The 26,018-nt window shown below is 39.5% G+C and overlaps 1 protein-coding gene across 4 annotated transcripts in view; it reads right to left on the bottom strand.

The window, feature by feature from the left end:
- Positions 1 to 26,018, bottom strand: part of CFAP54 (cilia and flagella associated protein 54) — a 142,115-nt gene that overhangs the window by 105,137 nt on the left and 10,960 nt on the right. For 3 of the 4 annotated variants that reach the window (XM_078376053.1, XM_078376052.1, XM_073000249.2), the window contains exons 6-20: positions 23,918 to 24,061; positions 23,071 to 23,184; positions 22,608 to 22,709; positions 20,592 to 20,790; positions 18,943 to 19,035; positions 15,936 to 16,048; positions 15,403 to 15,574; positions 13,939 to 14,024; positions 12,706 to 12,840; positions 11,182 to 11,332; positions 10,739 to 10,809; positions 7,436 to 7,564; positions 6,765 to 6,909; positions 6,168 to 6,242; positions 5,950 to 6,071 (exon numbers count right to left, since the gene is read on the bottom strand). In XM_078376053.1, the coding sequence (XP_078232179.1) occupies positions 5,950 to 6,071; positions 6,168 to 6,242; positions 6,765 to 6,909; positions 7,436 to 7,564; positions 10,739 to 10,809; positions 11,182 to 11,332; positions 12,706 to 12,840; positions 13,939 to 14,024; positions 15,403 to 15,574; positions 15,936 to 16,048; positions 18,943 to 19,035; positions 20,592 to 20,790; positions 22,608 to 22,709; positions 23,071 to 23,184; positions 23,918 to 24,061 (1,851 nt within the window). The remainder of the gene's footprint in view (positions 1 to 5,949; positions 6,072 to 6,167; positions 6,243 to 6,764; positions 6,910 to 7,435; positions 7,565 to 10,738; positions 10,810 to 11,181; positions 11,333 to 12,705; positions 12,841 to 13,938; positions 14,025 to 15,402; positions 15,575 to 15,935; positions 16,049 to 18,942; positions 19,036 to 20,591; positions 20,791 to 22,607; positions 22,710 to 23,070; positions 23,185 to 23,917; positions 24,062 to 26,018) is intronic. The other variant, XM_078376051.1, reaches the window with a different exon arrangement.

Here is a 26,018-nt window from a genome sequence, read left to right as displayed (position 1 = left end):
CTTGGTAAAGGCTTGGCAGTGTTCGCAGTTTTGAGGTGAATGGGATTCCCCCAAACAAAAAAGACAGGTGTCGTGCCCGTCCTGAAAAGGGATCTTACCCGAGCAAACGACACAGCGGCTGAAGGGGCCCGAGGGTGGAGGGGGCATAGGAAAGAGTGCTCGCAATGGCCGTTGGAAAGGGCGGGAAAAAACGGCGAGACTCACTAGCGGCGATAAAAGCGGCCGCTGAAGGTAACCAAGTCCGAAAGGCAAAAGAGAAGTCGTAAACGTGCAGGGGTCAAAAATCCGAGCAATCCTGGCCGAACTAGCAAGAAGCAAAAAGGCAAAGTAGAGGAGCTCTACCGAGAAGAACCATTCCACACGGCGGAGAAATGGAACTGAGGATTGGGCGGGCGGAGCATGCGCAGTATAGATAGTATTGACAATGTTTCTCTTTGCAGAGCTCTGGAATATTCCGAGAAGACCAGCGCAGGCGCTGACTTAACCCCTTATTGTGTGCATTCACAGAAGACCACGCAGAAGAAAAACAGTTATACATTATCATACACAATCCCATACTTACACTCTAGGTTAAACATATCAATTAGGCATTTAAACATTAACATTTACAATACATTAAGTTACCTTTATTAATACAAACCAAGCCTGTTCAATAAACAGGTACATTCAACTTTTGGTCACCAAAATATATACATAGTCTATGGTTTCTTCGCCGTCTTCACTCTTCGGGTCTTCTTGACAATGCGTCAGCAACACAGTTCATTGATCCTCTGACCACCTTCACTTCAAAGTCAAAATCTTGCAGGTTTAAAGCCCACCTCATAAGTTTACTATTATGGGTTTTCATTGTCTTTAACCACTGCAGTGGTGAGTGGTCAGTGCACAGAACAAAATGTCTTCCCCAGATGTAAGGTTTGGCCTTCTGAATCGCGTATACTATGGCCAGGCACTCCTTTTCCACGGTTGCCAAATGTCTCTCACCTTTCTGGAGTTTCCTACTCAGGTAGGACACTGGATGCTGGTCACCATTTTCATCCTCCTGGCAAAGAACTGCTCCTACCCCGCTGTTAGACGCATCAGTGTAGATGATGAACTCCCGGTCGAAGTCTGGAGCACGCAGCACTGGATAATGGATGAGCGCCTGCTTCAACCTCTGGAACGCCTCCTCACAGTCGCTGGTCCACGGGATGCGGTCATCAGTCTTCTTCCGCGTCAGACTGGTCAGCGGAGTCGCCATCTCGCTAAACCTCGGGATGAACTTTCTGTAGTAGCCCACCAACCCAAGAAATGATTTGACTTTTTTCTTGGTGTTGGGTCTGGGCCAATCACGAACGGCTTCTATCTTGGCCTCTAGGGGTTTGATCACTCCTCCCCCTACTATGTGACCCAAGTATTTTATTTCTGGGCTACCCAGCTGCAGTTTGTTCTCTTTGCAGGGCCTAGGCCAAAGCACTTCCTCCCCTGGGTTAAAGTGCCTCTCCCTGGCTTTCTGGTCATACCAGGTTTTCTGTCTGACCTTCTGAGCTTGCAGGTTTTCTGCTGCTAGCTCTAGGTTTCTCTTCAGGTCATTTATTAAAGGGTCTATATACGTCACAACATCTTGTGGGTCATCCTGGGTGATCTGCTCCCAATTTTGTTTGATTAAATCAAGTGGACCTTTTACTTTTCTCCCAAACAAAAGTTCAAACGGACTGAACCCGGTACTGGCTTGGGGCACTGATCGATAAGCAAACAAAAGGGATTGCAGCTTCTGGTCCCAATTGTTTGGATTCTCTGCCAAGTAAGCCCTAATCATGCACATCAGAGTCCCATTGAACTTCTCCGTTAACCCATTACTTTCGGGGTGATAGGCAGTGGTTTCCTTGTGTTTAATTCCACAGATTTGCCATAACCGTTTCATGAGCTTTGAGGTAAACGATGTGCCCAAATCTGTGATTATTTCTGAGGCAAATCCCATCCTGGACATATACCCCACCAAGGCATCTGCCACTGTGTTAGTTTCGATGTTAGTCAAGGGAATGGCTTCGGGGTACCTCGTGGCATGGTCCACAATGGTGAGAATGAACCGGTTCCCCCTCTTTGTGGCCTTGGGCAAAGGTCCCACAATATCCACTCCTATACATTTGAACGGGGTGTCAATCACAGGCAAAGGGCACAACTTCGCTTTGGTCCTGTCACGGTTATTCCCCTGCCTCTGACACACATCACATTGTTTACAGAACTCCTTGATCTGCTTCCCTATTTCAGGCCAGTAAAAATTTTGTGTGATTCTCTGCTGTGTTTTATTCACCCCTAAGTGCGCAGCAAACATGTCAGAGTGCCCCCTTTGTAAGATCATGGGGCGATACTTTTCAGGTACTACTAGCTGACTTCTGATCCCATCTCCCCCTTTTGAGATATTCCTCAGGGTCTCTCTATATAAAATTCCCTTTTTCTCACGAAATCTCGCTGGGGTTTCAGGTGTTAGCTGGGTGTCTGTCACCTTTTCAAAACACTTTCGGAGAGTGGCGTCCGCCTTTTGCTCTTGGCCAAATCTGCTGTCTGTGGTTAAGGTTTCTACCACAGCTTCGGGACTACCCTCATCTGCTCCAGCCTCGGGCTCTTCAATACCCCCCTGAACTGTCCCCGTGGTAGCTTGTGAGCGTGTAATCACTAGCACCCGTTTCACATGTTCAGCCAGGTCATTTCCCACGAGCACGGCTGCTGGCAGAGTCGATGAAATCGCTAGCCGCCAAACTCCCCTCCAGCCTTGAAAGCTCACAGGTACCTCAGCTACCGGCAGTGAGATCACCTGCCCCTCAATCCTTGCCACCTTCAAGCTCTCATTTGGGATTATATACTTCCTAGGAATAATATCTGGATGGCACAGGGTCACCTGGGAACAAGTATCCCTCAGTCCCCTATACTGATGGTCAAGTATTCCTACGTCCACCCCTGCGGTCTCAAACAATTGCGAATCTGTCCTCACTAGTAAGCAGCGCTTGACCTCCACAAGAGGACCATTTTCCCCAGCCTGATCAGCAGATGTAACTGTTCCAGATTGAGTAGCCATGGCAACAGGCTCCCTCAGTGGCAAGGAGCTTTGCTCTGTCTGGACACAGAACACAGCTTTTGGCTTGGTTCCACTCAAATCATGAGGCAAATTTCCCTTTAGCTGCTTTAATTTCTCACACTCTGAGATTAGATGGCCCTTTCCTTGACAGAAATAACATTTTCTGCTGTACTTGGAGTCTTTCTCATCTGGTTTTGGTTTTCCCTCCAAAATCTGAGGTCTTTGTGGTTTCATGTCTGAGGGCTTCTCTTCACCATGGGTCCCTCCCCCTTGCTGGTTTTTCCCTGGTCCCTGAGAGTACCTGCTGTAGGTTTCTTTGGGTTTACCTACAGATTTCCCCTCAGCACCGAAGGGCTTTCTTATTTGGTAAATAAAATCTGCGATCTCTACCGCTTCTGTCACTGATTTCGGTTTCCTCTCCCTCACCTGGAACTTCAGTTCCCCATGCAGGACTGAATAAAACTGTTCCAGCGCTATCAGGTCTTTGAGCTGCTGGTAGGTCTCTGTCCCCTCCTGAGACAGCCATTTCTCTAGCAACCTCACCAGTTGGGCCCCCACTTGGGTAAAAGTCTGCTCTGGTTTTTTGGTGAGTGACCTGAATCTTTGCCTCAGCTGTTCAGCATTTATCCCATGCCGGGCAAACACCAGTTTTTTATACTCAGCGAAGTCCTTCAGCAGTTCCACTGGCATCTCTGCATAGACTTCTGCCAGGCTGCCACTGATTAAAGATCGCATAATGGTCATCTTCTCAGTTTCCCTTACTGAGAAGTCCACAAACGCTCTTTCCACGAGGGAAAAGAACACCTCAGGGCAATCTCCCTTGTTGTACACAGGGAATTTCTTCAGGTCAGTTTTAGACAATTGGCCCACCTCAGAATCTCTATTGTTATTATTGTTCTGGTTCATCATTTCCAATTTTCTTAACTCAAACGCCATCCTCTCTCTCTCCAATCTTTCTTCTCTTTCCATTCTCTCTCTCTCTAATTCAAATTGTCTTTGTTTCTCTTCCCTTTCTATTTCCCTCATCCTCAGTTCATGCTGTTGGGCTAGGAGCATTTTTCTGAGTTCTGGGTTCTGTTCTCCCGTGCTCTCCTCCTGCACTGAGCCAAATTCCTCCTCAGAACCTTGGTCTCCCTGTGGTTCTCTCACTTTCCCCATTTCTGCCATTTGGCTTCGAGTCAAGGGCATAATCTCCCCAGAACAGGCTGCCTTCAAAAGTCAAGCCTCAAAATAAAACGATGACTTTTTTCCTTTTGCCTCAGAAACAGCCTTCTATAGATTGCTGCTGTTCCTTCAGCACCAACTTGCAACTGTTGCCAGGCAGAATTCACCCCCTCTGCTAGGCCTCTCAGCAGACAGGCTAGATCACTGTTACTTCACACAGCTTTGCCTCAGCCCTTTCCCGCCAAAACGGCTTGCCTCAGAGCTCCCTAATCTAGTCCCCCCAATCTGAGTTGGCACGTTCTTCCACTAGCGTACCTCCCCGTGAGGTAAGCCTAGAAGATTACCTACGCGCCCTCAGATTGTCCCTGACTAGACTCCCCTTGCTCTGGGCACACTTGCCAAGGCTTTGCTGGACCACTGGACAACTGGACCAGTCGTATCCCACACGCTGGACACCAATCAATGTGACAACCCCAGACCTACTGGAGTATGCCACCATGTATCTATGCTGCCACCAACCATTCCCTGTAAGAAGTCACACAGACCAGGAATGGATTTTACTAAATAAAAGAACAAGGTTTATTAAAACAACAAACAGGGTACATAAAAGAATCAGGTAAATAGGATAATGTAACGTGGCATAACCCCAATCACACACATACAACAGCTTGGTTCCCACTGAACCCTTTAAGGTAACGCACAGACCCTGAACCTATCAGTTCTGGCTACCTAAATAGAAACCTGAACCTATCAGGTATGTACTAACTGACACACAGTTGTACTCAGTCTGACACACAGACTCCCACTCTCCACTCTCCACACAAGCTCCACATATATATACAGTACAGCTCCTCCCCCCTGATGTCCCGCCTTCCACTCCCCATAGGATGGAACTTTCCCTCCAAACCCATGACAGACAGGTACCATCAGTGCTGTATGTGACAGCCCTAGAGTCATCAGGCATCTTAAAGGCTAACAAGTCTGGCATATATGTTTGTGGATGGTGTCGCATTTCAGATACAGGGAGTGGAGCCTCAAGAAGGAGATAGTTTTATATCTCTATGCACTTGAAAAAGTGAACCACAGTCCACAAACACTTATTATTGTTTTGACTTATATACTGCCCCATATTGCTAGAGAACTCTCTGATCAGTTTACAACATAATTATGCAAGGAACACTTTGACACTTTGCCCATGTGAAAGATGTGTACTTATTTTACTAACCCTGGAAGGATGGAAGATTCAGTCAACTATGAGCCAGCTATCTAAACCCATTGGTATCAAACTAAAGTCATGAGCCGAGGCTTAACTGCAATTTAACCACTGCCAAATAAAGTGCCATAAAAGGCATGGTTATTTTTGCAGCATCCACAGGTACCTTACAATTACATAAAAATAAATAAATATCTTCACCTCTGTTTAGAAGTCCCACTGAATTTACTGAGACTTACTTATAGGTAAGTGGGTAGAGAACTGCAGGGCATACACTTCCCACTATCTGAATCACTGTCATTGGTTGACCAAAACAGAATCACACTGTTTGGATTGATTGTTTTGAGAAAAGGCTTTGAAATTTCAGAAACCACATTTAAAAATATATCTAAGAGGCCTGCCCAGAGTTTGTGTTTAGTGGAGTGCTGCTTCAAAAACAAAGAATGTCAAAAAAATGACCAAAAAAAGAATATTGTATCTACTATTAGGAACTACATTTATTTGAGTATAATTTAGATACCTCAAGGAGCTGGCTTGGGGAAGCACTACCTAATCCTGCTGGAAGCATCAGTGTAGCCTTCTGCATCAGGTAGAGAGCTTTGGACAATCGATTCCTTTTTACTTTATTCATTATCTCTGGCTCTGTAAAACAATGTTTTAAAGCAAAGTAATAAATTACCATATAAATGATGGAATTTCCATAAACTCTTTTTACAAGTCAATATTAGCATGCATTACCTGTTAAATATTTTGAATGGCTTATATCTTTTGCAGGATTCTTGCCTTGTATACTCTTGCCACTAGCATGAACATCTGCAAAACATGAGCACACTTTATATCACAGCAAAGATACTATCTGCTTAAAACAATATAAAGCATAAAGTCATCATTGCCGGACAAGACTGCAGCATTGATCTTGTGCTGGCACAGCAAATCTACATTCTGTAAGGCAATTCTATCAATGGGGGCAGCCCAAATAAAACATTTTCACATAAATTTAAAATATCAGTCTTGCTTATCATGAAAGAGAATGGTTGGCCCCACTTACTTTTTTTTAATTTGGCAAGAACCCAGGTTTCAGAGGCTGAAATACTGAATCTCAGAAAAGGCCTTTCAAAAGAGAAAAACAGCTGCTTTGTTACAAGACTGAATATGCACAGTACAGGCATAATTGACTGACATAATGTGGGTCCACTGCAAAATATGACTGATCACGGAGCAGTTTTAAATTATAATGCATGGCATTTGATGACATAATCAGTTGGGATGGCCCTTGTGTATGAGATCTCCCAAGCAAAAATATAACTAAACAGCATCAGTTTTATATGATCTTACCTTGTCCCAAGTTAAGCAGTTTAACAGCAACTCGATGCTGACCCTGAATAAGATCAATGTGCAAATCCATAATCAAAAGGTTTCCTGTCATTGATTTCTCACTGGTGTCAGATGATAAAGACATATTCAGGTCATTAACAATCATCTGATAAAAGAGAATTAAGGAAGATAAAAGTTTAAGCATTTTATGCATTATTTTTCAGTGAGACTATTCAAGATCCTTTACAAATATATATTATATTTGTTTCATTGAAACCAATATAGCTTTATAGAAAACAGTAAAGTCCACTTGGTCCAGCATTCTTTTCCCCCAGGGGTCATAAAGTAAGGCAGCAACAGAGCTCCCCATTTGGCAACTTAACCACATTTTCTTTTCTCCCATAATGGCGAGCTGAGGAGAAAATCATTTGAGAGAGAGAAGAACTACAGAAGCGCAACAGGCAAGTAAGTAAAAATAAGGGCTGAACAAGTTCATTCGAAATATCAAAAACTTATTTGAAAAGTGCTCAAGCAGTGAAATATGCATGGCACCTGTGTAATCAGTTTAGTGATGGAAAACAAGAAAGAGAACGGGGTGACAGCTGGAAGCAAAGATGGTCAAGAAAAAGTTCTTATCAGCTAGAGAAAAGGAGAGTGTTGCTCTCTGTTTTCTTACTTGCAGAACCCCTTACCTTTCTGCAGCAGTTATCAAGCACTGATGTTCCATCAAGGGAACCAGTTACAAGGCAAGCTCGGTTCATTGCATTGATTGCTCTGTCCAAATACTCATAAGCCAAATATAGTAATTCTGGAGGAGATTTCTAAAAGAGTCAACGCATTCAATCAGACCAGATCAAATTGAAAATGAATTTATTTATTTCAGTCCTTGAATTCCTAGCATTTCAGTGACTTAAAGCCTCTTTTAAAGGTATAGCTTAGGATGTGCTCAAAGAGAAAGAATGAGAAAACAACCAAAGAACTATCAATGCAGGTAATAAATGTAAGACATACAGATAATGTTGCAAATTAGAATTCTAATATGTGCATGGTCCCCTGAACTAGTAAGTGGGTTAGAGAAAATACTGCAGCTTCTACATCAGCTTACACATTAGGAGTGTGCTTAAATACATTGACATTCTCTTCAATGCACCTAAGACAACACTTACATGATGGGAACATAAGACATATGTTGAAGAAGCTTAACCTATAAAGCCGCAAATGGCTTGCTACCAAGCTACTTCAAAGACTGTGCCTTGTATTATGAACCTCCTCTGGCACTAAGATCATCAGGGGAGGCCTTTCTCTTAGTCCCACCACCTTCAAAGGTGTGTTTGATGGGGACACAAGACAGGGCCTTCTCTGTTGCTTCTCAAAGACTTTCAAACTCCCTCCCACAGGAGGCTAGGCTGACCTCATCTTTGTTCTACTTCCACAAGCAAGTGAAGACCTTTCTGTTCAGGCAAGCTTTCCCTCAATGACTGGCTCCCTGATAATTGTCTTTTTAGGTGGATTGTTATGCATCACTACTTTGACTGTATTTTTAGTATTGTTTGTGTTTCCTATTTCTAAGAGGAGTGTTTTGTTTGTTCCTTTTTAATATTTCTGTACTTAGTGTTTTTAGCTTTAATTGTTGCCTTTTAATGATGTATGCTACTTTTGTATACTCGTTGTTTTGTTTTTAAATACTGTCTTTTAATGCTGGAAGCCACCTTAGGTCCTTTTCTAAGGAGAAAGGCAGGGTAAATAAATAAATAAATAAATAAATTTTAAAAAATATGTTCTATAGACCAGTGGTCCCCAACCTTGGGCCTCCTGATGTTCTTGGACTTCGACTCCCAGAAATCCTGGACAGCGGAGGTGGTGGTGAAGGCTTCTGGGAGTTGCAGTCCAAGAACATCTGGAGGCCCAAGGTTGGAGACCACTGCTATAGACTATATATGAAATCCAGTAGTATGTTGCAACTAGGGTAGGCTTGAATCATTGGACCTTACAGAGGAGTCAACATATCAGATCTCTAATGATTCAATGGGCCTAACTCTAGTAGCCACTTACTGCTGGATTTCAGCCATTGTCAGAAAAAATCTTGTTAGCTATAAACTGCTACAGGACTCATTGCTGGTTTTGCTGCTTAAGAAATATCGTATCTACATCAAAAGCTTCTTCAACCAGCATGCAGGCAGTCTTTTGGTGAGTGAGTGGTTCCTCAATTTAAAAAAAATACATAATTAGCTGAAAAAATATAGTCTTGACAAGTCAACTGCACCATTATGATCATTTATTTTACTTAACTAACTTTCCTTTTCTCTTTAAAATATATTTGGCTGCTTCTTCACATATAACAAATGCCAATGATTCTACAATTAAAACTAAATGTTATAAATAAAATAGTGTGCTTTCGTGAATTATTAAATTATTTTTTTCCACATGCATATCATGTTGTACTTAATGCTGAAGCACAAGAATCAATTTTACCATGTAAAAATTATTTTGAAAATTATGTGGCAAGAATGTTGTAACCCATCAAATTCACAATGCAAATGATTGTTTAAAATAATGCACCTTATTAGCCTTGCTTATTGAAACATATGTTATCAAAACAGGGTATCTGCGATCTACTGGTAGAATCAATCGCAAGCAATGTTATGTTATTGGCCCACATTTCGTCTCTAGAGCAGAGTGTGTATGTGTGTATGTCTGTGTGTTTACTTTTCTGGGACTGTATTCAAAACAATTGGCAATTCCTTTGTGACATAACGTGCTTGGACATGGATATGCTGGCAACTATTAATTTAATTTTAAACTGCAACTTCATAAATGTTTTTCTACCATAGCAAACCCCCAAGTGTTTCTTGGTTCTGAAAATCAGAACCAGACAGTTTTTACCAATTTTGGAGTTCTGAATTCCCCTCAGAAAATCTGACAGTTGTGATATCGGCAAAAATGAAAGAAAAAGAAAACAAAACATTGTGACACCTTGAAAACTAACAGCTATATTTTAATGTGAGCTTTCCTGGACAAGGCACACCAAGAAAAGCCAGAAAAACACCCACCAGACATCTGTCCTTCTTGGTTGTGGAATGGGATGCCAGTGAAGCTGCATCTGGCCTCACCCTGCCTGCCTTTAAGAGGTTGCTCAAGCTGATACGCTTTGCAGAAGTTTTTTATGGCATTGTCATATGAGCCAGCCTGTTTGTCCTGCCGGTTCAATTATGGTTTGATGTTCTTGGTTCCTTTGCCTTATAATGATTTGATTCCTGTAATCTTTATTATCATTGTTGTTGTTTGATTTGTTATTATACTCTTGCTTTTGACCTTATTTATTTATTTATTTATTTATTTATTTGATTGATTGATTGATTGATTGATTGATTGATTGATTGATTGATTGATTGATTGATTGATTGATTGATTGTTAACCACCCAGAATAGTGCTTTGCACTAATCAGGCGGTATAGAAGTCTAAGAAACAAACAAATAATAATAATAAACTAATAAATTGCTTTTAACATGAAAAAAATTCATGTTAAAACTTTTCAGCCAATCCAAAAACTCCCCAAAGTAACAGAGACCTGTCATGTTAATATGGAGAATTCCAGACACCAGAGGGAGGAAGAGAGAAACGGTCCCTCCCTCCTTTTAGTTGCTGTAGCACCATGGTCACTGAAGACCTGAAATGTTGCTGCCGGTAGCCCGATCATTTACTTTTGAAGGAAGAAAAGGGGGAAGTTGGTGAAGGGAGTAAACTAAGTTATTGTTATTACTGTTGACCTTGTTGTTTTAGGTTGGCCTTTAATATGAACTATGCCAGCATGAGGGGTTTTGCAAACTATTTTTATCTCCTATGGGAATATATTTTGTTTTGCTGCCGTGCAGTAACAAATTTGGTGACTTTCAATAGTTTCAGATTGATTTTCCTTGTATGTTGCTTACATTCTGTTAACCCTATGTTTGCTAGAATATTGAAAATGTTCATCTGGTGAAAAAGAAAACTATACCTGTAGTAATAAAGGCATATCACCAATAGCGTACTCTGAAGCCAGCAGAGATTCATTTGCTGACAGGAATACTAAATAGAGGAGGGGAAACAAATCAGAAGGAAGCATTGCATTAAACACATTACATAAACAGAAAACACACTGTATAAACTTTGCTTCTAGAAATACATTGGCTAATATGCCCACATTAATTATCATAAGAGCAGAACCATACCACTGACCTGCCTTAATCATACATACCACTATATGTTAATAATATACATTTCTGTACAAATTTATGATTTGTCTTCTACATTAATGTGAAAGAACAAACAGTGAGCATTCTTTAATATGTTCTTTCATAACATTTTATATTCCTAGAATGTTTTATAAAAATAAACATGATTATTATATATCTCCATAATCATAGCCCACCAAAATAGACATCGTAAGCAAGAGTATACCTCCTGTACTTCCAGATTTGATTGTAAATTCTGCAATATTCTCTATCACCGATGTTAGCCTTAATGAGACTTCAGCCATTACTACAGCATTTATGCCTCCAAGATGAATGGTGTGAATTATTTCATTAATTGCATAAAGTGTATGAATCCACTGAAGAAGACAAAAATAAAACAAGATTCTTAAGTATAGATCAAAACTTTCCATCAGCCTCAGTATCTTAAAGTCAAACCTGCCTATGCATTACTTCCCCAGCCACAGGCAATCAAGAGCAATACAGTCTCAATCAAAAAGCTATATTCCACATGACAGGTGGAAAACGACCATCCTGAAGGCTGCATACAACCCCCAACTGCAATCCCCCAACATGCCTTCCAAAATACTGACGTGCTCAGAAAATTCAACTTGTGTTCTCTAGTGGGAGCCCGGAGAAACTTTGTTATGTTCCAGGGCCCTGGTAATCCGGAAGGGGTCCCAACATCCCACAAGAAAATTTATTTTTAGAAAATTATTTTGGAGGCCACCAGAGAACAGAAGCAAAAATGTTGGCTAAAAATATGTTTGCAAGAAAAAAAAATAGGAACATGATGAAAGCAATTTCAAGAGGAATAAAAATAAGGGAATCTTGTAAACTGAAAAAAATTAAGGAGAAAAACGGGGAAAAACTGGAGGAAGACTTGAGAAATTTAGAAAGCAAGGTTTTTTTAGAAAGAGATAAAAGGATATTGGGAGAAATTCTATGCAAAGAGAAAGGAACTAGAAAACTTGGAGATAGAGGAAATCCAGAGGGATTTGATGTATATAAGGAGGATTTTTTTTAATTTAGCAATAAAAATTCTAAATTATTAGCTAGAATGTGCAAAAATAGATTAAAAACATGATTGGGGTAATTAAAGATAGAACAGGTAAGAGGTGTAATATAATTAAAGTGAAAAATTTTCAAGAATTTTATCAGAAATTATATAAAGGAAATAAACAACAATCAATACAATTTTGGAAAGGTATTGTTCCAAAGGGTTCTGTGGATATGGGGGAGTACTATGGTTTAGACTGTACAGTATTAGTAAGTATTTTGTAATTTTGTATTTGTTTTTGTTTTGGAAATTTAAAAATAAAATTTAAAAAATAGGGGGTGAGGTCCCCTAGAAAACGCAAGGGGATGTTGTAAGGAAACAGTTTCATCTTTCTTCCTTCTCAAGGCCAATATTGACCAAGTGACTCTTCCTTGGAGAAATCTGGTGCTCCTCTGCTTCTTACTCCTATGGCTTCTTACCCTCAGCTTCCCGTCCTGCATACATATATATCCCTTCAACTTCTACTTCTTCTGCTACAGATCTGCTGACATTTAATCTCCCTTAAAGAAAGTGTCTAGTTTGCCAGAAGTAAAACTTGTTTATATTGTGCAGATGCAGTATTATCAATGCCGATTATCAACATCGTAACCAATGGCACTAGCATCAAAAGATGGATAAGTGCATGATACAGAGTATAACTCAAATAAATTTACATTTATCATAAAGGATTACCTTGGGTGTTTGGTATTTATGAACAAACTTTAAGAAGTTGCTTCCACTCATTTGGATCCTCTGAATTCCCACCTTACATCTTTGCCACAAAAACATCAAGGCATCTATTATCATTTCTTTGTCCGGCAAGTAAACCTGAGTTAGAAGTGTTTTTTAAGAATTTTGTAAACAGATGCAGTTAAATTGGCTTATAATTACTCAAATGAGTTTATATTTATATTTAAACACATTAATTTTCTTAAAATACCTGCTCCCTGTTTTTACTTCAACGGCTATAACTTTTGCATAGCTACATCGCTCACACTGGTCTGACACCACTTGATATGGGGACACTGTCCAATTAAATTTCTAAAATACTACTACTGTCTCTTCCTATAGCGCTGAAAGCCTGGCATGGGAAGTCATAGTATCATTGGCCCTTCCAAAGAAGTCTTTTCCACTGTAACAAAGAAATAATTTAAAAACAGTTATGATTCTTCAACATCTGTTTTCTTTTCTCCTCCTTTGGACGATTAATTGGAGACTACGAATTTTAACTGCAAAATGAAAACATTTGTAATTTAATAGAAAAACAATCCGTTTTTTTCCCCGTTTTTTTTTTTTCCAGTGACAAAACACACTTCTTTCGAGAAAATTCTAAAGTTGTGTATGGGCCATTTGAAAGAACAGAAGTGCCTTCTCTGGAAGAATCAGCATAGCCATGTGGCCAGGAACATATGCAAATTTGCCATTCAAAATCTGTGCTTCATTTCAGATCCTCCACACCATTACAGTACATATGTACTACATAGGGATCAGGGATGGGATTGAGCTAGTGAGATTATGGCACAATATTTACTTAAGGCTGAAGCTAAGATATAAGGAAGAGGTTTTAGAGTGCCCATGTCCTAAGTGAGGATGCAGTGGCGAGGGGGGGATGGATATAAACTTGGTATAAACTTCCTTGATCGTTAACATATAGCTTTAACTCTAGCCATTTGCTTTAAACAGGGGTGGGGTGGTTACTGTTTGGGGAAATGTGAAGGCTAGCATCCGTAACTGCCATTCTTTCCGAAAAGCTCCTATCGTATCCTAACACTTCCAAACTCTTGTCTCCTCCTAAGAAACTCAATATATATAACTTATCTATTATTTTTACATTTTCTAATAAAGCATTTCCTCTTATTTTGATTTGCTCTTATATAGCACACTAATGTCACGCATACCACAAAAATGGCCTCAGTATTATTATACCTTCTCAGATGTACAGACACAGGAATAAAGAGTTCTTGCCAACAAAAAAAGTTCATCAGTAGTTTTTGCTGTTTGTACTGGTCCCTCTGCCGTTGTTTATTTTAGAAAAGAAAAAGAAAAGCAGTTAATACCATTAAAATATAATTTACATTTGAATTCTCAGTTTATCTAATGTGCTGTTTTATTTACTATCCAACAGGCAGGACCCCATGGTGTACTTCTGTACCCAATGCCAGTAGAAGTGAAACTTCCTTTTCCTTACCCTCCTGCTGCAGCTCTCAGTACCTGGATTTTCGGGGGGGGGGGGGTTACTGTGAAGTTGGACACAAGATGTGCAGCTGAAATAAAGTTTGTGCAATTGGAAACTGAGAGCCATAAAATTGGAGTAACAGGGGAAAAATTAAACGGGGTATGTGTATCTGTTTATTGAGAATTTAAACTACAGGCAGACATTGCCATTTAATACTATTTCAACAAGGATTAGGAGGCTTTTAAATCAAAATACCCAACCATATTAAAACAACCTCTTGTGGCCAGAGCTAACCCTTCTTTGCCTTCATCAGATTTGAAAGTCTGCAGATACTATTGAACATACTGTAACACATACGAAAGCAAGCACTCCACCTGAAGATTTGTGTTTGGCTTTTTAGGAGGTCTGACAGGGCACTTCTGTCATTAGAATGCTTTTTTAAAACCCTGCTCAGTGACAACAAAAAACCTACTCCAGGGAATTTCTCAGCTCTTTGGAGCAGGTTTTTCACATGAAAGGGAGTTGGCAGGAAATGGGGGTGAAAGGAATTATCGATTCTAGCAGGAGCAAAAGGATCCAAGAGAAATACACTACTGGATCCTGGCCTCTAACCTTAATTTTATGCAGGCCCCATTTTATACATACTTTTCTGACTAAGGCATAGAAAAACAAGAATCAGTTTAATGACTTCTGTCAGCATGATAACTTCATGTGCGGCAAAATGCCAATTTAAACACAACATTTGTGGGGTTTTTTTGTGGAAAATGTAACATTAAAAGAACTTAACAGGCCTGTCACACCTTAAGGAGTAATAAGTTTTGTTTGGCACAACCCTTCTGCAATACGTGAAAGCTTATGCCAAACAAAACTTGCCAGTCTTTAAGGTGCCATAAGACGATGTTGTCTTTGCTTCCGCCGACTAAAGTGCCTATCCCTTTGAAATAACAATAATATAACAAAACAAAACAAAAAAACTTTTACATTGCAGCAGCAGTAGAACTTCACATGGCCTATTACAGCAGCAGTGCATGCAAAGGCACTGTAACCTGTTACATCACAGCAAATATTGACCATGTAATGGTATTACATTTTGTAGACTGCCAAGCAGTAGACTAATATTATTTTTACTTTCTCTATTTCCTGTAAAACTCCATATGCAACCATTAACTCAAATAAATTATTGCATCTTATAACTGTAAAGAACTATAACATACCTTGAAACGCAATGGATTTTTTCCCTGGACTACGGAAAACAATTGCTTCTCGGATATTATTTCCTTGAACACACAAACCATGCCTTGGTTTCCTAGTAGATAGTAGAGGCTGCATTACTATAAGTATTTTGAGTTCAGCTTCTGCTTTCTTCCATGCTTGATTATTTTGACTCTAATAAATATACAGAGAAATTTTAAAAATCATACATGACCTGTGATTAAAAATATATAATTAAATAAAGTACTTAAGCCAAGGATCCTACTTCACAGGTAGGAGAATGCATCATTTCCTCAAGTTAATCTGTTGTATCTCCTACAATGGGATTTCCTCAGAGTGGTGTGCCTGAACAATCAGGTTTGTAAATTAAGCGTGTGTTTATTTTCCAAGGACCAACTAGAAAACAAAGCACTCTAAATACAATTTAGCTGAGTAAAATAACCTCCTGTGCCAAATGTAGTTTTCACCACTTGAGAGTACATCCATCTAAAATTCCGTATGTATTCTCTACCTTAACCATCAGAAAATGGATTACCTGAAGAAAAGAAAAAAACAGAAGAGTTGCATGATCAAATGCATCCCATTCCTCATAGCTGAAGGCCATCTTCAGAAACCTCCATGCAGCATATGCAGAAATACCATTCTTCCCTGTAATGCAGTATGCAAAATAACAGTAATGCAAAAGATATAAGAATCCCAGTCTTCACGTGTAGAGTACAGGGGCAGACATATAAACCAATGAACAATGTCCAGATTCCAAAGCCCATAGTAATAATCTTATTAAGCCAATGTAAACAAAATTAAAAGGGTACAAAACTGAATGCAAACTAACCCCTTCTTCATCCTACAAAAAGCAGGAATGGGAGAAGCAAAAGACAAATACAGACTAGTTCTTAAAAGTATTTTATGTCCATATTACATTCTAGTTGTGGTAGACAGGAGAGAAGCTACAGAAACCTCAAGGTTGTTTTTTTCAAAGTGCAAGACTATATGCATCTATGGAACCAACATGATTCAACCATTCAAATTTCTTTTAGTATCACTCCAACCATATTAAAGTAAAATCTGAAAAAAAGTTTAAAAACTTTGAAAAGCTTTTGGACTTACAGCCAAACTTCTACCCTATTTTTCTCTCAGCTTGATTAGTTATTAGACAAACAATATACTATACTGAGACAAAGATGTATAAGTATCTTTTCTAGTAATTAAGAATACCAAATTTCAATAGTATTTCTGCCAATACCTAGTATTTTAGACACCTTGGTCAGTATGGTTGAAGTATCTCTCTCTCTCTCTCTCTCTGTGTGTGTGTGTGTGTGTGTGTGTGTGTGTGTGTGTGTGTGTGTGTCTGTGTGTGTGTAGACACATTGCCTGAAATCCTGTTGCTTAGCATAGTAAGTTGCAACTAGAGTAGGGCAAATGAACTACAGGGGATTTGGTCAGTTAACTCTTCCATAAAGTTCATTGATTCCATACACCTATGCTAGCTGTGACTTATTACACTAAGCAACACGATTTTAGTTAATGAACAGCACATCTGCAGCCAACAGATTCATACAGACCGATCACACATTATCACATGCACACCTTCTCACTATGTTTGGGAAACTTTTGACTCTCCTGTGATTAACCATATTCACACCACAGACTGTTTTTAACTGGAAAACTTGTCAAGGACAAGTATAGGATAAATACCTGGAAGAGAAGAAGCACCTCAAAGGTCTAAAGGTGAGCCATGGTTCCAAGAGGAAATAAAACAATATACCTCTAAATGACCTCCATCAAGAGTACATAAAACATGAATGCCCCAAGCCAGAAAGGGTCATCTCACAGGTTAGCTTTCTTTTAGGAAGGTCAGAGAAATTAATCACCCTTTGTTTCTATGCTAAAAGGATTGTCTGGATTTCCTGGAAAGCAAATATCCTAGAATAGTCTGCATATCTTCTTCCTTTTTAGTAAATGGCTCACTCTAGGTTCATTGTCTTTGGGATTAGCCAAGTGAGAAGATTAAGATTAGGGCAAAACAAGACACTTATGATAAGGGACTAGATCACCAGTAAAGAAACCCTATAAGAAGACATCTAACAGCCATATTAGTGGTTCAGGTTCAGAGTTCAGGTTATCTATCTCTCCTGAATCTTCCAGCTACTGACAGCTGGAGTCCCAACACTCCATAACTCCAAGACAATGCTGCTAGACTAAGGAGAGGTAACTTTTGTCACTTATCTATCTTCTGGGAATATTTTCTACACACATTGGTGGCTCCCCAATCTACCCCGACTTTCTTGTGTGTGCATACATGTGTTTTTGGGAAAGGTCTTGCCTTTGCACCCTCTCAGCCATGCAAGTTTGTTTCTTTTGAGCTTGTATTTCCTCATATTTGTTATACTTTATTGTGAACCTGTGCAATATGTTAATTCTTTAGTGTTTAATAGAATTCCCCTTATGCACAGCTCTGTGTGAGTGTGGTATACTCAGCCCAATCTAGTTCAAGACTCACTATTGCCAAAGTTCAAAGATCCCTTATGGGTGTAGTCTCTGAGCATGTGTGAGTGCACACATGGGCTCTAAAGAGCATAGCTGTTAACACTGTTTTGAGTTCCATAATATCTATGTATATACATGCTCTCAAAGGTTTTCATTCAAGACATCAGCTGATAGTAAGCAGAGGCAGCTCAAGGCAGAAAAGTGGAGGTACATAGTATATACGTTATCATGTTACTATATACTGTATGTTATTATATATGTTATTATATACTATAATGTTTAGTATATGTTTATTCTTTTCATTATTTTGATGTTTACTCTGTTATAATTTAATGATGATTATCGTTTTTATTTTGTTCTAAATCATCCAGAATGCCAGATGCTGTTTATAAATCAATCAGACAAATAAATAAACAAAAAACAATAGCCTTCCAAATGCTATTCTGCCTTAATATATATTATTACTTTTTATTATCGAATTGCTTCTCCACACATGCATGATGCAATTCAATCCACTTGCACTGTACTGACTTATTTAAAGGTTGCAAAAGTGAGCGTAAGTTAAAACCTGTGTGTCTGGAGAAGCAGCAAAATGAATGGTTTATTATGTGCAAAGTTAAGCTCATCTCATTATGCATCAATCTCATTACTTGAGAACTTCTACTGAAGACGATCCACACACCCATCTATTTTTCCCCATTGCACAAAGGGACATTTCCTTTGTATGAATATTATCAGTAGCACAAGACTTAAACTGCACTCTATGCTTGTGCTGATCTGTTCACCACAGGCATAATCTGTGATGAATTAATTGTCCGCCACATCAGTCTCCTAAGCTCTAAAATAAAACAATACACATAAGGCTGTCGTAAATTCAGCTTAACATTCACCAAGAACATTACACTAGAGAGGAAAAATGTAATCAAAATCAGCTGTGTAAAACTGAATATCCTGTAAAAATGTTGTCTTAGGAATCTATACAGTTATTACTCATTCTGCCATTTTAATGAACCATATTTTGGAATAGATGAAGAACATAAAAACAATAAATTTACCTGCCAATATCTGCTGCATGAGTGTTGAAGATCCCGTTATTACACCAGAAGAAATTTCAGCTGTTGCGTTACCTTGTGTATTTAGGCCACCACCTTAAACAGAACTAACTTTTTTAGATATCACACGGTGTTTATAGGATTTACAATACAATTTAAATCTCATATAGTTCTGCATATATTCATTCGTTTCTTTCTTTTAAAATTCTCTTTCTATAATATCCCAGTATATTTCGACTCCAAGAGAAATCACTCCAACAGCTTATTATTTGTTAGAACATAGCTCTTTTCATCAAAACAACTCCTTTGCAGAGTTCATCTCCTACTGCTCTGTTCTCTGTAGCTGTTGTTCCCAAGTCAACCTCAAAATAAGAGTAAAGCTCTCAAGTGTCAATAGAGTAGGCAGCAAGAGAAGAAAGATGAGGGCCCTCCTAAAGGAATCTGTGGCTCTCATCGTCTGGGTAAAATCCTGTGTCCCTACCTATATTTAACCCTGAATCAGCCTGTGAAATTGGGTTAATGCTTGTTTTTTCTTCTTTTTAAGGGATTTTGATGAGCGGGGCGACTGGAACCTGGAACAGTCAAAGGGAAAACCTATTCTAGATAACCCCTTGCAGTTCCTGAAACACTACTGCCTTAGTCTATGACACTATGTTTTCGACTGGTATCTGGGAAGAAGGAAACGTCTATAACAAGGTTATTTCCTGTATTTCCAGGATCTGCTATATGGTTCCATTCAGCACCAGCAGGCTTTCTTGTGGGATTGGGGACTCCAAGACTAAAGCTCCATCCTCCATTCTCATCTCTGCTGTAGCGGGTAAAATGTTTCCAAAATTAGTCAAAGGTAGAGTAATCAGAATTAATCCTTATCTACCCAATATGGAATTAAAGGAAGTGCAATAAAACAAACAGACATTGTTCTTGTTCTGGTGCCAAAGCATTTACAGAGGGATGGGAGAGAATGGAGATCTTCAAGGCCTAGGTGTGAGAAATGGCAATCTTCAGACTGTTGAAAATGGCCACCCCAGATCCAGACTGCTTGAAGTTGCTTTTGCTGTGGAAGACCCTGCAGCTTCTGGATATATCTCATGTGAACTGTAATCTGGTGCCCAACTTAGACTGTCATAGGCAGAGGAAAGACACCTAACTCATCAGTGGCCCAGGGATCATACACTTTTTATCCTGTGGAACTCTGCCTTCGATGGGCTGAAGATACGGTGGTGACAGAAAGAAGATACCTTTGGAAAAACTGAGTTCTATTCTGTGGCAAGAACTCCAGGATCACACCAATAGAATCTTAATGTTCAATACCGGCTTCTGAAAATAGCAGTTACTTTTTTTCCACGCAGAGCCCTTTGCTCCCACTCAGCACCTCGTTTAAAGCAAACCAGGCTCCCACTCTAATACAGTTTGAATTGTTAAAAGAAACATATATCACTATCAGATCATAGCAGAGAATTTCTCTGTGTTAACAGCAATACTCAGATATGTCCAGAAGTATAACTTAATTACCTCCAGTTCTTGAAAAATAAGCCTTTAAAAGCATGCATTTTATTTTCTTCACACTGCTAACCTTCCTCTACGGCCAATTTTCATAGAACAAGGCAATCGTACTTTCCCTCCCGCTCCCTATAATATTTTTATCTAATTACCATCAAGAATATCTGTTGCTGCAAAACAAAGTTCAGAAATGACATCACGAACTTCTATTTCATCAGGAACTGGGGGCCCAGGGACCAGTGTCCTTCTATTTTTATCAAACAGAGCTTCCAGTATGATAAAAAAAAGATATGAATTGCAATCAGATAATTCCATCAGCAGCCGTTCTGTAATTGTACGAGGCCAGGGCAGCTAAATTAAAAAAACAACAACATATAATTATATTTCAAACATCATATAGCAAGGTAGGAAAACAAACTGTACAGTGAATATGAGGGTTTCATGTAGCTCTGGACTGTTTGCTTCTTTTATTCATACAGCAGCTGAAATTTTATTGTGTAATACCTATGGAAGGGTGATGACTAGCAAGGGGCAAATTTTAGTAATTAAAAATTCCCCACTTCTCACCCATGGCTCTTTTTACTACTATGTATTCTTTTTAATCACATGGAAGCTATGGGAGCTATGGGACAGAAGGAGGAAATCATTAATTACTGAAAATCTCCCTGTGCTAGTTACATCATCCAACAGCAGCTGGATAATTAAAGATTTCCTCCTCCTGTCTCACAGTTCTCACATATTCCATCCAAGGAAAAGGATTACTTGGGAGCCAAATATTGTCTCATTCTAGTAACATCATCACCCTTCCACAGGTATAAGTAGCAGTACAAGATTTCAGCCAGTGTCTTTTTTCCTTAAAAAAAAAACAAGAAAAACATTTTACCTCAAGTTGCTTAGTAAAAACACAACCATTTTTTGCCCAAATCTATGCTTCATTTCAGTTGCCTCACACCACTAGTGAGGCATTATATAGGAAGTGTGATGGCTAGTGGAATTATGCTCTAGTGTTTGCTTAGGGTGGTAGTTAGAGTACAAGAAGGGTGAATCAATACGTCCATGTTCGTAAGAGGAAGATTGACCTGTGGTATGAAGTTGTTTGCTTTCAGGGATACAGCTTAAATTATAACCTTTTCTGTTAAAATGATTCCCCCCCCCCTTTAGGGCAATTTACTGTTAAACAAGGATCACACAATTGCTCACAAATGTATCTTTTTTATCCAAATCAGTCAGCAGCAATCAGAACACTGACAATGGTGGAATGAGGGAATCAGCTGGACTGTGAAATGGCTACTAGCAATATAAAAAACGTGTGCTGTAAAAGACCAAAATCAGAGTAGGCCCCAAAAGAAACACTTTAAGTAGATTCGCTGGGCAGTGTTTTCTGAACCAGATTTCCCTGAGGAATCTAACTAGACTTTGAAGCAAAACAGACCTCACAGATCCCTGACAGAAGTAACTGAGCACTAGGCTACAGCTCAAGGAACTACAGTGGTGCCTCACTTGATGACGATAATCCGTTCCAGCAAAATCACTGTACAATGAAATTGTCATCAAGCGAAAGTAAAAAACCCATTAGAATGCATTAAAACCGGTTAATGCGTTCTAATGGGCGAAATAACTCACCGTCCAGTGTAGATCCTCCATAAGGCGGCCATTTTCCAGTGCCTGTAAAGCTAAAAAGCCCTCCTAAACACAGTGGGCAGCCATTTTGAAACCCAACAATCAGCTGTTTTCTGATCGTCGTTAAGCACAAAATTGGTTCCCGGAGCAGGGAACTGATCATCATCAAGCGAAAAAAGCCCTTTGAAACATTGTTTTATGATCACAATAGCGATCGCAAAAACATTGTCATGAAGCGATTTCGTCGTATAATGAGGTAATCGTCAAGCGGGGCACCACTGTATTTCATTAAGATCTCCACTTTTCAAGAAGGGGGCAAAGTCTGTAAGGGGCAGTCTAGCCAAGAAATTAAATATACCTCAATTGACATTCAGATTTTACTGAAGCAAAACCATCTATCTTGAGTTATCTAGGGTACTGCAAGCTCTAACCAGCTTCTATTTTTCTCTGGCTGAAATTGTAAACTGAGACCCACTAAAGTCTATTCAAATTACATCTAAATAGACAATCCAGAGTATTCAGGACAGGTCAAAATGCTTAAAACTTACATGTTGTATATCTCTAAGATTAGCTTTCACCCTTGGTCGAAAAAGTCCCTTTGGTCGTCTCCTGGGTTCAAATGCTGATCGTTTGAAGATCATTGCTGCCATCTAACCCAAAGAGAAGAAGCACATAATAAGTAAATTGTCCATGTTTTAAAATACTACAGTATTTATCATAGATGGAATGTGGTGGGACTCACTGTCAAGTGGGACTTAAGTCACACCAGAGACTCAACTCTTTTTTTTTCAATGACTCAGACTCAGTTCGCAACTTGGAACCCACCCACCCCCTTCATTTTCTCTTGTGGAAAAAACTTGTTTTTAATAGGAACTCAGAATTAGGGCTTGGTACCCAGGACTTGGTACCAAAGACTCTAACTTGGGACTTGGGACCAAAGACTTGGACTAGGACTTGGGACTCAGACCCAAAGATTTGCTAGCATCTCTAATATTGATTAAATATACTTACTTTCACAGTTGCTTCTTTGAATTTTTTCTTTGTTTCCACACTTAGTGGTGATGAACTCATTGTTTCGATTTGCTTCAGTTCATCTATTTTCATCAAACCACGGCGTGCAAATATCTGTGATGTAAGGATACTACATGTAGAAACTGAGTGTATATTTTTGAGGCTGTCCTCTTGTGGGTAGGGTCAAATATTGGAAAGAAGAAATGGCAATACTGCGTCTTGAGGCTTCGTTTAGAAATTCAATTGAAATAAGCACTCAGAACCCAGTAGATTATGATGATGATTAATTTGATTTATATACCACCCATCTGGCAGCCAGGGCCACTCTGGGCAGTTCACAACAGCTAAACAAACAACAAGTCTGATCCTAGGGTCAGACTTCAAGTAGGAATGGCAAGACAGCTAGGGAGATTCTTCTACAACCAACATGGCATTATCAGATTATCATTCTGTAGTTAAATTCAGGATACAAAGCACAATACAACTGGAAGCACTTTATAAAAAATGTTGAAAGTTAAAGAAGCTGGAAGACTGAACAGAGGAAGAAAGCACTAAAGCAGCTAGAAGAAGAGCAGAAAATATGTCAAAGAGTCAGATGATCTACTGTCACAACATATCCATAGACAAAAAGCATCTTTATGAAAGCCATAACTATGCAGCAGATCTGTGGACTGGTCATGCCCAGATTCAGTTGCAATATATCTTTTCAGATCAGATGTTTACAGGGGAGAAACCAAAAATGGCAGAAGCAGCAAGTCATATGCTTTCATATTTCTCCCCTATATTTTTATTTTATTTATACTACTGTATATATATGTAATATATATATATAATTATAAATTATTACCTCTCCATAGATGTCACACTGGCAGTCATAGTAACACTGGCTAACAGCAGCATACAGAGTGACTCTCCATGTCAAATAATGTAAGGCTAAAAGTGGAACTGATGATTCCATACATGCACAGGCCCACAGTAAATATTCAAGCACCTATTAGAATAAACTCTGGTTATAAACCAAGCCATCAGTGATTCAAAATCAATCTGTTTAAAATTATTTGTATCAGATTATTCTACCATGGTCAACCATTTTTAACTGCTGTTGTTTGTCACACAAACACCTGTGATCACCAAGGGTGTGATCATGTCTTTTTCCTCACACTGCATCTCTGAGACAAGCCTTGGAAAATCCCAGTGTAAAAGCTCATGTCCGTCTCACATTTCGGCTCAGATTACCTAGCAAGCACAGGAACCAATTCACAGACCCCCACCTTCCCCTGCCAGCTCAGAACTGATGATGGGGAGTAGAGGCATTTCTCTTTCTCTTTGCACTTATTAAGCTCTCTGAGTACTCACTTCAAAAGCAGAGTGACACAAGCTCATGCATCTTTGCCTCCTTCTTCCAGTTTAAAGCAAGAAAAGGAAAGCAGAGGTGGTTTCAGCCTATACTTGGACCTCACACATCTCTATAGCAGAACCAACCCAAGGTTACTGCCTTGCTCTGAGGCTGCAAAGATGGAATATGTGCCAGGTCTGAGCAGTTGGTCTACTATCTAATCATCAAGTACTGTTTATATAACTAAAAAGTGTTTCTTATAAATAATCAATGAAATGCCATTTGAAACAAGTCCTACAACGAGCCACCGAAGGAAGGGGACTGGGCACGACACCCATGCTGCGGCATTATTTGCGTATCATGACTTTTTGTGCACTAGTAGATTTCACAGAATTATTTCCATGGCTAGATTCCTTGTTAATTTACCAAAGAACTGTATAATTCAGTTTATGCATTTCTGCAACTCACATGCAAGTTAAAAGAGCTCACTATTAAAAATAATCACAAGATGGCACTACAGCTCAAGTGAAATGTGGTAGAACAGTCTTTTATATTACCAAGCAATACATAATTTTCATATGGGAAACAATTCTTGTTAATTACGTATTTCATAATCACACAGAAAGAATTCTTTTCTTCATCATTAACTTAGCAATTAAATGAACAAACAAATCTGCTTAGGTATTGTGAAGGAAAGCAGGAGGAAAGTGAGTCGTCCTCAGTGATAGAAGCGTCTAAAGAGGAAAAGGGAAGCAGTGAGAGTGGAATAACAGAGGTGAAAGACATCTTAAGGATGAAATGAAGGGAAAGATAGAAGTGTGCCTGGTGGAAGAGGGGGAGAAAGGAAAGGGGGAGGAGCTAAAGATGTTGGTATGGGAGGAGAGTATAAAAGAGCAAGGAGAGAGGAGATTCGTTAGCCGGTTTGAGGAGGGATGAGGAGGAAGGAGGAGATAGAAAGATTAGATGCAGATGTGAATTACAAGAGAACGCACGGACTCTTGAGAGACTTCCCAAACCTAAAGATTGAGGGACTGCTCCCAGATCCAGAGCCAAAGAAAGAGGAAGAGACTGTATATGAGAACCAAGAATGGATGGTGATTGTTTTCCTTCTGGGACAAGGTCGAGGCAAGAAGGTGATCAGGCCAGACCAGTCCTACAACAAGCCACCGAAGGAAGGGAACTGGGCATGACACCCATGCTGCGGCACTATTTGCGCGGTGAGGAGTGCCCCTTTGCGGAGTCCAACGGATCACAAACTTTTTCGCCCAGCACCCCAGTGAGCTACCCCAATTTCCAGAGGGAGTTAACCTCATCTAGTTATGCACCTTTACCTGATCTATCTATCATGTTTTGATCCTGTTGAAATAGTTGCGGAAAGGGTGAAAGTTAATAAAACCCAAGTTATGAACATTACAGACAAGTCTCTGTCATTATTTCCCGCCAAAACTGAGGAACTGCTAACACATCCAAATGAACCCAATCACAGGTATACAGAAAAGGTATGTTAGTTTTTATCTGTGCACCACAAACCCAAAGCATCAGCAATATGACTAAGATCACAATTTTACCTGTTACTATCCTTTTCCCCCAATTGCCTTTATTTTTAAAAAAT

This window comes from Pogona vitticeps, chromosome 5 (assembly GCF_051106095.1).
Source record: "Pogona vitticeps strain Pit_001003342236 chromosome 5, PviZW2.1, whole genome shotgun sequence".
In the NCBI taxonomy this organism is placed as follows: domain Eukaryota; kingdom Metazoa; phylum Chordata; class Lepidosauria; order Squamata; family Agamidae; genus Pogona; species Pogona vitticeps.
Note: the sequence above shows the minus strand (reverse complement) of the source record. Positions and strands in the feature narration are given on the sequence as shown.